At 42.8% G+C, this 13,532-nt stretch overlaps 1 protein-coding gene across 4 annotated transcripts in view; it reads left to right on the top strand.

Annotated features, from left to right (window-relative positions):
* Window positions 1-4,920: 4,920 nt before the first annotated feature.
* LOC146301856 (transcription factor COE3) overlaps window positions 4,921-13,532 on the top strand; it is a 91,030-nt gene continuing 82,418 nt past the window's right edge. For all 4 annotated transcript variants that reach the window (XM_084700204.1, XM_084700264.1, XM_084700149.1 and 1 more), the window contains exon 1: window positions 4,921-5,545. In XM_084700204.1, coding sequence (XP_084556330.1) covers window positions 5,412-5,545 — 134 coding nt within the window. In that variant the 5' untranslated portion in view covers window positions 4,921-5,411. The remainder of the gene's footprint in view (window positions 5,546-13,532) is intronic.

Here is a 13,532-nt window from a genome sequence, read left to right as displayed (position 1 = left end):
ATTGAATATATAAGAATATTTGATTTCATAACATACACAATTAAAATGATTATGATTACAAATCATCTCTTTATTATTGTGGTAAATCTTGTCTTCTTTGTTCAAACGTCAAGTCAGTAAACAGTTTCAATGGTTGAGAAATGTGAATGCAAAGACTGCCACTTAGTGGTTACATAATGAAAAAACAATAATCAAATCTACACTTAAATTACAATTACATTACATCTATTCATTTAGCAGACGCTTTTATCCAAAGCGACTTCCAAGAGAGAGAGCTTTACAAAGTGCATAGGTCACTGATAATAACAACAAGATAGCCCCAAAAACATTGCGGGTAGCCAAAACATGAAGCACATATTGTGAAAAACCAAAAATAAGTGCCAAAGGGAAGAACCATAATAGTGTGTAAGCAAGTTACAATTAAACAACATTAATCACTATAAGTGAAAGTGTACCTGTAGAAAAGCAAGCAACAGTAAAAAAAAAATATATATATATATATATTTATTTCGCAGCAAGTACAACAATTTAAATCAGTTACCACTAAAAATCTACCTTACACTTCGGGACAGACATAGTCACAACAAAAATTATATTGTGCAAGTATTCATACGTGTTAATAATGTAAATTAAGACATGAACTCCAGCCCTTAGTTACCTACACATACCGCATAGCAAAGCATAGCACGGCAAAACATACCAATATAAGAAAATATATATCCTTTTGAGCTTGAACTCTGTTAAACCAACAAAATCAATTCAGTCACAGTAGAAAATGTAGATGTAAACTCACAAAAGTTTTCAAGCTGTTTACTCTTTCTACAATTTCAAATTATATTTTCGGTCATCAGTTACAAAAATATAATTTGAAATTGTAGAAAGAGTAAACAGCTTGAAAACGTCATTAGATTCTCATGAATTCAGCCACAACCAGAACAAATGAAGGGATACTGGTGTTGGGTGATAACACTGGGTCAAGATGGACCTCACTGACTGACCATCTACCTCACTGATGGTGGAGTTCTGCTGCTCTGAAGTAGCAGAACTGCTACTACTCAAACACACACAGAACCTACAGAAGCAAACACACACACACACACACACACACGCACACACACACACGCACACACACACGCACGCACGCACGCACACACACACAAACACACACACGCACACACACACACACACGCACACACGCACACACGCACACACACACACACACGCACACACATGCACACACACACGCACACGCACACACACACACGCACACACATTTGCTGGGGTCTTGGGACATGCTGATGGAATGTGAACGTCCACATGTTCTTTATTTACATTTAGTCATTTAACCGCTCTGCCATCTGACTCCCCTTATTTACACGCTATATAAAAACAGTCTGTTAATTGATTCCGCACCCACGTATGACGGGGCCTGGCAGGTTACCTCAGTATTTTTGCACTTGTTTTGTTTAATAAATACCTTACCTGGGTTAAACTGTCCCTGGTTGTGCTATTGTCTGCAGTTATACAAGGTCAAAGGTCAAAAGCTGAGTTAGCTTCCTGATTAGGGTTAACCATAACTATGGTGACCACACTGTGGTCTTGAAACTTCTTTCATAAACCAGGTGAGGTGTCCTGGGATTCTCTAAACCAGATGAACCAGGACCAGTTAAAGTGTTCCGGGGTTCTCTAAACCTGATGAACCAGGTTGATCTGTATGCTGCAGCTCCCACCGTGGCTGCTCTATATTGAATGAAGACTTCTGATTGGTTGTACTGGCCGGCTTATATGCCACAGCTCCCCTGATTGGCTAACGAGGTGCAGCTGTGGTCCTCGTTAACCAGCTGGTGAGTGGGAACCTGTGTGCTTCACCTGGATCACCTGACCCTGAGCTCCAGGGTCAAACAAGAAACATAACTGAGACATCTGGGATGTTCCCCTACAGTATTTCAGAGGTACTGAATGTCACAGCCTGTTTGTAGGTTTTAGGTACATTCATAACGTTCCATTAAGGTATTTCAGAGGTCGCCTTTTCAGGACATTATAAATACATTACAGGTGCATTCATAACTAATGTCCCAAACAGGCTGCCACAACCTATTTAGGTCAGCACTTTCTCCAGTCAGTACTGACTGCCAGACAGAAAGAAGCCAAAGGAAGAGATGATCATGAGCTGACAACAGTAAGTTTTCTTCATGGGTGAAAATTTAGTTTTAGGACATTAGGTACTCACTTTCCTCTGCTGCATGCCATGTACTGCTCAGCACATATTACATCATTTTGTCTTTTGCCAACACGGAGTTAGGCTACTGTAAATTGATATTTTCCCTAACAAAGGGAAAAATGTATATATAAATGGGATTACAAAAAAACGGGATCCTCTTTGGAAACTGAAACTTGAATTGTGGTGGTTTGGGAATCATTTGTAAATGTTTTGGGATTTATTCACGTTTGACATATTGCCAACAATAGAAACAGGGCAGTTTGCAACGTATTTTAACTGGAATGCCACATATAAGCCATGCAGCATCCATTTAAATGTAAATTGTTAGTTTTATTTCAACTGCTTTGATTGCGATTACATCTCATGTACCCCTCCTGTAGGGCTATTGAAAACGCGTAATGCTACCAGAAACCACTAGATGGCGACAAGCTTCTGCAAAAGATAACAATCATTCAAGGAAGCATCAAGTGGCCACATAATGAAATTAAAATAGTTTACTAATGGTGTTTGTAAATCATTGAGCAAGACACATTTAGTCTACATATACGTGTTTCTTACAAGAGTTTCTTTTGAACCCAATATAAACTAGCGCGTCACCTAGACTTTTATACAGGTAGAATGCATAAAACATGTTAATGATTTGAGGCAAATTGGTGCATAATTTCACAGATTCACAGAGTGTAGAAAATATAAAGAAATGGTTGCCTATATTTTAGGAGATTAATAACAAATTGTTTGTTGCTTTCTCGCCACTCTCTAAATCACCCCCAAACCAAAACGTTATCAGATGGATTAGACGACGGCATGAAATATTTTTTGGTAAGGTGCACGAGTCAACTGTCCCGTCCGGTTTAAGCACCGAACAGGTTGTTAAAAAAAAAGACATAAACATAAAATATACTGTTTAATTCTGCCCCCTGTTTGAATATACAGGCCGTTATAAACAAACTTGACAGCCTCTCCTCCAATCGAAATACTTGTTTTGCTGACCTTCCCATTACCGAAGTATTAGGAAATCTGTCAAAAGTGCATATGAATTCTAAGTTTGATGACATGAAATAGATCAAGATTGTTGGAGATTTACTTGGACTGGCATGGGCTATTTAACATGTTTTATTAAATACCTTAAATTTAAAGTAGACTATCACTCACATTGTGTTGATAAGGTTTGTTTAAGCTAACATGCAGATTTGCCAAAATACCTTGGTGAGGGGTTAGGGTTTAAAATGTGATTAGCCTCCCTTATTATTAATAATATTAGCATATTCCTCATTTATACGGTTGTAATGCATATTATTATTGCAATTGTTGTCGTATTCGGAGTCGTATTCGTATGTTTTAATTGTCATCATCACATTCATCACATTTAGGTGGAGCTGGTAACCATGTAAACTGACTATCAACATCGGAAAGAAGCTAAAAACGTGTTGAATAAATGTAGGCCTCTTGCTTCAATTTACCTTTTGAGAAATATTTTTTCTCAGACTCTTTCGTTTTCTCTTGAGATCATTTTCAGCCTTACAGGGGCTAAAGTACCATACATATTTAATGAAGGTTGCTTTAGAAGATTTAGAAGATTTTCTCAAGGCTAATTAATTAACGACGGTCTATTTATCCCGCTATGAAACTGGCGATTTTATCATTAATAATATTATTTATTTTACCAAGGAACGTCAGAATTACATGATTATAAAAACAATTAGTAAGCCTAGTTTTGTTATAGATGTTATTATTATTATTATTATTATTATTATCATCATCATCAGTAGACCTATTATTATTATTATCATGTTTGTTTTATTTCTTCTGCTGTCATGACATGCAGTAGCTGCGTTGACATGCGCCTCCTGTCAAATCTCACTGAGTAGCGAGCTCTCAGAATGAGGAGATGATGACTTGACGTTAGGAGCAGGAGGACGAGCATGTTGTTTAATAGGGTATATTCAGTTAATTCATACAAAGGTTGCTGTTAATTTGATCATAGGCTCTTGTGCTCATAGGCTACTCACTGTAACTGTGCGCGCGTTTTGTGAGTGAGGCCGTGCGCGCTTGTGACAAAGTGTCAGATCATGACGGTCAAATTGCTTTTTCTGGTCATCGTGCTTAAGTTGCCTAAACATCCACTTGGTCGGCTGTTTTAAATGACGCTAAATGTTGGAGATTGTAAGAAACTGAGACGGCTGACTATAAAACAACAATGTTAATAACTGAAGTGTTTATCTATCTTTTAACGGTGACCCTGAGTTAAAGCGCCTGTGCTGGATGGTCCTGATGCTCGGATCAACTCTTACAAATGAATAGCTGCTTAAATTACTGAGTCTCTGATCTGTTCAAAAGTGGGCCAACATGCAAATTTTCAAATTAATCTGGAAAGGCAATGGCACACGGACTACGTCCATGAGCATGCAGGGAACTCATACACGCGGAAATCTTTTCCGGCGAATTCAAAAAATGACGCAACGGATGACTTTGACCAATGAGAAGCCACACATCATTCTGGTATTTAAATTACTATTTCCTTTTAAGGTCTGGTCTCCGCCCTTGTCAAGTCCACGCGTGTCCCCCCCGAGAACACTAGAGCTTTCGAACCCGAGAGAAGGTGCGCTCCACTGGGACAGAGGCAACATAAAGACACGGGGAGGGAGGGAATGAGAGTTCTTGCTACCCAATCCCCCTTTTCCCCTGGGAGAGCAAGCCTTCCATGGTCCGTCCCTCCCTCTTATTTGATAATCATTTCATTTTACTCCTTTTTGAAGCAGTCGCTTGTTTTATCCCACTTTTCATTTCACAATCCCGTGCTCGTATGTTCGACTTCTTCTGATCAAGCTGGGTATCGCCCCTCTCTTTCCTCCCGACAACAAGGTCTCCTAGATCCCGGTTGATTCTTCTCCTTTGAGATGCTTAACTGTTCTAACACTCGCCCTCTCTCCACCCTCTTTTAACTTGAGAGACCGGTTAAGCTCGAGCGAACTGAACTGGGGCTGGAATTTAAAATAAAGCGGAAAACCCAAAGGGATACGGCGCTCGTCTTTGGATAAGGACCGCTATCGCGTTTCCCCCTTGTTGCACTTTGGGGAAGATTCTTCCCTTTTCACTTGCTCGTCGTTAATCCAGGTGGCCTTGCTCTGAGTCTTCGGGAGGATTATTTCGCACGTTTTGGTGAAGAGAGAGATCCCAGAAGGTTACTTTCATGTTCTCCATCCAGGACAGCCTCCCGCGGGGAGCTTTGACCATGAAAGAGGAACCGCTCACGAGTGGCATGACACCGGTCCGGTCGTGGATGCAGAGCGCGGGGATATTGGACGCGAACACAGCGGCACAAAGGTAAACATTATCTCAATATTCACGGTAGACGGTAAACGGGGTGATAGGATTGTCTGGTGCGGATTGCCAAACTAAAGTAACCGTTTTGTCAACACGATTTCCTGGCATCATGTTTTTTTGCAGGAATTATGAGATATCGATCACGTAACCAACCATTATAGGCTTCATCCTATTAGTGCAATCCATCTGAACATTTGTTTTTACTATCAGGAGACAAAAAAAATGGTTTAATGCAAATCATCACCATCACCCCTGAATGCACTGATCATCCTATACATTACAGGCGTTAGAGGCTCGTGCTTACATCCATATGTACAAAGGCTCCATCACAATTTAAACAGCACGACTCCATCCCGCAGCGGACCTTGCATGCGCTCGTCCACCCCAAAATATCTTGACCCTTCAATTTTAGATGGTGACCAAAAGTTAGATAGCGCATGAGTTATTTTGACAATGCTCCGCAGCGGGTTCGCTTGACTGTTGGGATGTCGCTGGAACTTTAAACACTGCAGCTCGTGGCACAAACTTTGTCATGTTCATGCGCCAGATATAGACATGTTTTTTTTGAGTGGTCAGAATGAAAACAAATCACCCAAAATAAGAAATAGACGCAACCAATAGCCTATTTGTGCTCACAAAAGCAATAGTTTAGCTTTCAAAATGTGAGTGATGTGTTGCTCATAAAACCTAGGCTATTTCTAAAATATGCAAAACTTCCCCAAAAATGTTTTGGGTCAACAATAGACTCTCAAAGGAAGTTGTATTTCACTCCATGTAGCTTAATTCTCCAGTGTCGTAAAATCATATCAGGCGCTTTTTATCAAAAACTTGAATTTAGGTTTTGCGTCAGCATGTGGTTCTGTCAAACACATACGCTTTAAAAAAAACTGATTATATAGTTACTTAAATAAATATTCAGGAATTATTGTCCACTGTCTCAACATTGATCCACAAACCTATTATTTTTAATGTTTTATCCATGTTATGCAATTACGAGAAATAGAGTTGTGGGTGTTAAGCCCGCGTGGATCTAATTCTGGCTGCAGTCAAAATCTCTTCAATAAAGTCTTAGTACTTTTCAAACCAATGCTTAGACAATCTGTGGTGAAAAGAGGATGAAACAGAAAATATATATTTAAATAATAGGCTAGTCCTTGATTTGTTTAGCTCAAAGGGTCTGTAACAACTGTCAAGTGTTTGGGGTTCAAAATAATCTACTGTCAAAAGTATTAAATATCAAATGTCAAAAAGTGCATAACCATCTTAACTGTCGAATGTTTTTCTCTTTCACGTGCGTCACACAATTTAGTACAAAATGAAACTTCACGTTCCGTAGAACCAATGACAGCGACTTAAAAACCCGCCACTTGACCGCGGATTAAACCTTTTACGCATAGTGACCCTGTGTACTTGAAGGCGAGAGTTTGTTATGTTAGACAACTTGAGGGGGGGAGGGGGGGGGCAGGTCAATAGATTAAGCATTTAATGAACCAGGTAGGCCTACATAATTTTCCTTTCGAGTGTCACTCCGTCGCACACGTAGACAGGCTCAACCAGGGGTTCAATAACGATAAACAGGTCAACTGACACCCGAGCGCTCACGGGTGAGCGCGTGCGACCTTAGCCTGGAATGCGGGGGGCTGAAGGTTGACCCAACTGAACGTTATCAAGTAAATCATAATACGGAGTTACGCATTGACTTGCAAATCTTTAGACATTTTTTTTTACCGTTTCAGTGAAGGCATCCACAAAATGTAAACACAATTTCCAACACACTAGCGGGTGTCTATGTTGAAGTTTATTATCGATTTTACTGCTACCGTGGTAATCAATAGTTAAGTCCAGTAACAAGCTATTTGTATAGCTTGACATAAATTAACTATTTAGATTTTGTGTTCATCATAAATATATTACAAAACGTATTCACATAAAATAAATGGTGACGTTGATAAGGTTTTGATTGAAAATTAAGACATTGTATGAAACATCACTTAATCACTTGTCAGTGTTCAAATAATTTTCTGAATATATTTTGTCCTCTTAAACTTGGCCTAAATTTCACCAGTGATTAAATGGAAATTGAATTATTGGTTGCTTCCAAAGCATATGAATAATATTAAATTGATGTACTGTATACTGGAGAGCAGAGTTCATCCATTGAGGTTTTACTGTTTGGCCAAGTATTGTGTGCTTTTTAATCTCACAGACAGACCCTGCAGAACAGATAGTACTGTATAAAAGATCACACCTTGACAGAAGTAGAGCAGAGTTCACATCAGTCAGTCACCAAGCAATTAGAGGAAGGCAGTCTGGAGGACTGGGAAACCAGGAAACCTTCTGAAAGTGTCGGTCACACGTATCATGACACTGTTTAGCAAAATGTACGTTTGTGGTACAAGTGTTTGACGTGAATGTGCTTTAGATGTCGATTGCGCACCATTGTGGATGTGTCTCTTCAGGTGTTGAGAATATTGGTTATGGATAGGGCTTAATAATTTTGAATTGTTTATTTTTTAGACTCGCTTTATAAAATGCACCTGTAGATAAGTGCACCAGCTATTTCCTCCAGATCAAATTTCCATATTTTCTGTAGATGGTTGTGTATAGAAATGTGTGTGTGTGTACCTTTACAACTGGACTTGTATGCACGGAAGTGCACATTTAAACGTGCGCGTTTAAGTAAGTGCGAGTGAGTCAGTGAGTGAGTACTCCCAACACAACTGGGAAACTGATTTCACTTGACCCTCCCAGTTGCCTACCCTGACACTGTAAAAATCGAGCAAAGTGAATGATGTTGCCCCCTTGCCTTTGTGTGCTGGCGAGGGGCTGGACGTGGGGGAGGAGGGCAGCTTAGCAAAGAGCAGGGTTCCCAAGCGTAGTGGATGAGGGAGCAGGAGTCAGACAGGGATCCGAGGTGAGTGATAGCCGACCAGGGATTCGAAGTCCCGAGCACCATCCGTCACAGCCTCAATCATCCTCAGTCAGCTGCCTCAAAGTGAGACGAGGCTCCCTCGCGGCCCCTAGGCCATGTGGGAAGATGTTCAAGACAGTCTATTTGCCCTCGCAGGCATGTTTTGACTGTGTGGCGTTGATAATACTTCACTCGTCATCCGGTGGCAGTTTTTCGTTTTAATGCTTCAGGACTGTAACTTATCCTCTTGTGTGAGCCCTCAGAGGTCAATGGAAACATTTAACATTAAAGGTTTAATTCCTTTTTTTGTGTCTTTTTTTTCTTTTCTGGTGAGAAAATGCAGTTGAAATGGAATTTGCATTTGTCAACACCACTACAAGCACACGCACTAACAATTAAACCTAAAAGCACATTGCCCAAGGCCGCGTTAAAAGTATCAGATAATTAAAAATTGCACACACTTCCATTGCACAAATCCTGTTTCAGTGTCGTTACTGTAAATTCTCGCTAACACATTGTAAAAATGTGATAACATGGTTGACTCAAGTAAATATAGTTTAGACACCTGACTTAACTCTTTGTCTCAGACTGTCAAAACCAGGTCGCTCGTGCTGTTTACCGGAATCCTGAACTGAAACGTGTGTGTGTGTGTGTGCGCGCCAGCTGCCCCTATAAACATACAAACCATTAGCTGACTTGGTGTGAGGATCACCATCCTTCTGACCTCGTTAGAAGTGTGCAGGTGACCAGCTAATGGATTCAGCTGTGGTCCCACTCATTTGAGTTGCTGAGCTATGCACATAGGTGTGTGTATGTGTGTGTGGGGAGGGGGGATATACATGTGTGTGTGTGTAAGTGTATGTGATATGCTTGTGTGGTATGTGTGTGTGTGTGGTATGCATGTCTGTGTGTGTGTACATATATCCATGTGTTTAGGAGACCTTTTCTGATGTTCATATATTCTAAACAACCTGAGCGTATGTAAAGAAGCTTGTATAAGAAACATCATACTCGGTTTAGAAAGGTTTACCGCTTTTTTGAAACTGGTTTTGGAGAGAGAGAAAAAGAAATAAATAATAAAAAGAAAATTTGATGCCCCCCAAAAAAAGACAATTTTATCAAGTGATACATTGAACCTTTTATTACACAATAATTAATGTTCTATCTTTAGCTGAACTGGACACGACTACACGTATGGCCACTTTGTATCACACCTTACTACGCATTACAGACACTAAGACACAAATACTGCTTGAATTGACGCACCAATACCATGGTGTACTTCCCGTTTCCATGTTTTGAACCAGGCAGCGCGTCTCACCGTGAGAATAGAATAATGGTCGGTGACTGATTTTCATTTGCGCACCTTAATTGTGTGTGTCATTTGTAATTATCCCAGACAGTCCGGGGAAACAGAGGTTCACAGTTTGAATAGCGCAGCTCTTCATGCAGCAATTACTAACAAATTAGTCTTCGGATTTAAGGACTTCACTATAATTGGACGCCTTTTTTGGGGGGAGTAAAATAAGGTTAACTGTGTTTACTGTAGAAACAAACCATGATGTGACTGTTTTAAGAGTAGGCTGGATGTGCATTTCAAACCAAACAGCACAGCTGCATGTGTGAACATGTGTCAACAGTGTCAAGTGTAACTGCAGGGGTGTTTCATTACATCTTTACTGGCTGTATATTTATTTGCATCTATCAACGTAATGTAACAGAGTTTGCAGATCACAGTAATAACTTGTCCGCTCTATAAATGCATGTTTTGTATTCTCTTGAGGGTCACTAATATTGTTGAGATTTTGAGATATGCGTCTCTAGTGATTTGAGAAGTCTGTAAAGAAATAGTACTGTGGAAACAATGGAAACAGACTTTAAAAATGAAAATAAAAACCCAAACTAAATATAATAGAGATAAGGCTTAACGTAGTGTGTTCGAGTGTGTACGTGTGTGTGTGTTTGTACTTAAATCGCTAATAGGTTGAAAAGATTGCTCAGACAAAGTGAGGTCTGTGTTTATAAAGCTTGAGAATGAGATGAAGTTGATATCACTATGGAATACAGTTTAGTTTTTTGTGTGTATAAGACAGGAGATGTATTACTTGGATAATAGTCCATGGCCAGCCCTCAATAAACAGAAAGACGGAGAGGAGGAAAGAGGACAGGTGAAGGGAGGAGGATGGAACCGAGATGAGGGGAGAGGGAGGGAGGGAGGGAGGGAGGGGAAGAGAGGAGTGGGTAAGAAAGGAGTGGAGGTGGGAGGAGGGGAAGGGAGAGAGCAAGGAGGGGGACTGGTTGAGAGTGGCTGTTGATGGGTTTCAACCCGTGACATAACCTCCTGACTGAAAGCATCCAACACTATGCATCTCTTCTCCTCTGGATCTCTGATTTGGAAACACACTCACACACACACACCTACACACACACACAAGCAAGCAGATATGCACACAAACAAAAAAAAACATGAACACACCCAGACTATAGCTGTCCTCAAAACGTGTGCCTCCCACTCATGAGCTCATATTACACGGTTAATAAGAGCTAACCAAACACACACACACACACACACACACACACGGTTAATAAGAGCTAAACAAACACACATACGCACACACACACACACACAAACACACACGGTTAATAAGAGCTAACTAAACACACATACGCACAAACACACACACACACACACACAAACACACGGTTAACAAGAGCTAACCAAACAAGCGCATGGGAGGGAAGAGAGCAACTACCTTCCTGTCTGGGCAAATGTATGCTGAAGTAATTGAGTATACCAGCATAAATTACACTTTCCTGCTCACACGCGCATACCGTACATACGCAATATGTGCATATATTACGTGCTTCCCCTGCACACACGCTCGCTGTAGCAATTAGCGAAGGGAAATGTTTACTGGTGAGAAACTGCGGGATAGAGTCTTGGTTTTCTACGTCTCTCTTACTCCCTGCACTCTCCCGACACCTAGAAACGCTTCTCATACGAAGCCAAACTGGTTACCGCTAACGTGAGCTGCTACGCTCCTCCAATGAGAAGGAAATCCAAGGTGGTTTGTTGACAATGTTAAGTATATTCACACACGTTCTGTACGTGTTAGAGCATCCGCGTTCTGCTGAACGTGAGCAGAGCTGAGGCAGGGTCACAAACAGTGTTTGCTTGTCCTCCAAACGTTATAAGATTGATACTTCTTATATTAGATGAACACAGTGGTACTGATGTGGTTAGAATGTTTGTGATTTGTGTACGTGTGTGTGTACATGTTAGAATTTCTTTTTCTCTGTGTGTGTGTGTGTGTGTGTTTGTATATGTTTGGGCGTGTACTTGTGTTTGTGTGTGCATGTCTGTGTGTGTACAGTAAGTATGTGTGTACTGTGTGTGTGTGTGTAAGTGTTTACAGTATGTGTGTGTGTGTGTGTGTGTGTGTAAACAAGGCGATGCTGTCTGCCTCATTAGGTGCTGGTGTAGGCCGCGGTGGTTAAAGACTGTGTTGCTGGTCACACCTCATCGCCCCACTGATTAATGCCAGGGGGCCGAGGGCTGTATGCACAGTGCCTGCTGTGGTGGCACAAGGGACCACACACACCCAGGGGGGTGCAAGGAGGGGGGCTGGGGGGCTGGTCATGGTAGGGGGGCTGGGGGGCTGGGGGGCTGGGGGGTTGGTCATGGTAGGGGGGCTGGGGGGCTGGGGGGTTGGTCATGGTAGGGGGGCTGGGGGGCTGGGGGGCTGGTCATGGTAGGGGGGCTGGGGGGCTGGGGGGCTGGGGGGCTGGTCATGGTAGGGGGGCTGGGGGGCTGGGGGGCTGGGGGGTTGGTCATGGTAGGGGGGCTGGGGGGCTGGGGGGTTGGTCATGGTAGGGGGGCTGGGGGGCTGGGGGGCTGGGGGGTTGGTCATGGTAGGGGGGCTGGGGGGCTGGGGGGTTGGTCATGGTAGGGGGGCTGGGGGGCTGGGGGGCTGGGGGGTTGGTCATGGTAGGGGGGCTGGGGGGCTGGGGGGCTGGGGGGCTGGGGGGTTGGTCATGGTAGGGGGGCTGGGGGGCTGCAGGGCTCGGGGGTTGGTCATGGTAGGGGGGCTGGGGGGCTGGGGGGTTGGGGGGTTGGTCATGGTAGGGGGGCTGGGGGGCTGGGGGGCTGGGGGGTTGGTCATGGTAGGGGGGCTGGGGGGCTGGGGGGCTGGGGGGTTGGTCATGGTAGGGGGGCTGGGGGGGTTGGGGGGCCATAGCTGGTTATGCATCAGGCCTCTGAATGACTCGTCATAGAACTGTTTTTTTTGTATTTTTTTTTGGGGTGACTTGTTGATGTTGCAAGGATTTTTTTGTTGTTTGCTGAAAACACGCAAGGACAAGGGCACAGAGATGAGATACATATGGTCAGAATAATGGATGTATAACGCAACTTTATGCATATGCATGCATTTACAAATGCTCATTAGCATACAGTGAATGCACACGAGCAAACAGACACGGCACACACACACACACACACAGACACCGAGACACACACACACACACAGACACACACATACACACAGACACACAACACAGTGTCTGGTGAGGTCGGCAGATCTCTCTCCGCATGTTCATCAGGGCTCTCAGAGTAGTAGTGCTTCTTCATCTCGATGAGCCTGAAGTGGACTTGAGTGTAGCCAGTGTGTGGTGAAACTCACTCCTCAGGTATATAACAGGCCACCCGCGTTAAAGAAGTGCTAGCTTTTCGTTGGCGCAGTTGGTAGTGGTGGCGCTTGGGAAGTCAGAGGTGGTGAGTTCGACTCTCGGTCGGAGCTGACAGCGCCTCTGACGGAATTTGCAAGACCACTTCTGTTACACTATCACAGAAGGACCTAGGCCCGGGTTACGCCCTTCATTCATCACTGTTAACATCTGCTGCTGTGAATTACCTTCTGGAAACCTATGGGCCAGAGTGGGTAAACTGTCATGACCAGGATCATGTCCACAGCCACACTGACCCACCCTGTCTTCTTTTGTTTCACTTTCAGTAATACAACTGACTCTCGAGATCATTTTCACTCTATTCAGCCCAGTTCTGAAATCTTAGTTCAG

The sequence above is a fragment of the Hypomesus nipponensis genome, chromosome 1 (genome assembly GCF_054491055.1).
Source record: "Hypomesus nipponensis isolate SF chromosome 1, ASM5449105v1, whole genome shotgun sequence".
In the NCBI taxonomy this organism is placed as follows: domain Eukaryota; kingdom Metazoa; phylum Chordata; class Actinopteri; order Osmeriformes; family Osmeridae; genus Hypomesus; species Hypomesus nipponensis.
This window is presented reverse-complemented; position numbering and strand designations above follow the sequence as displayed.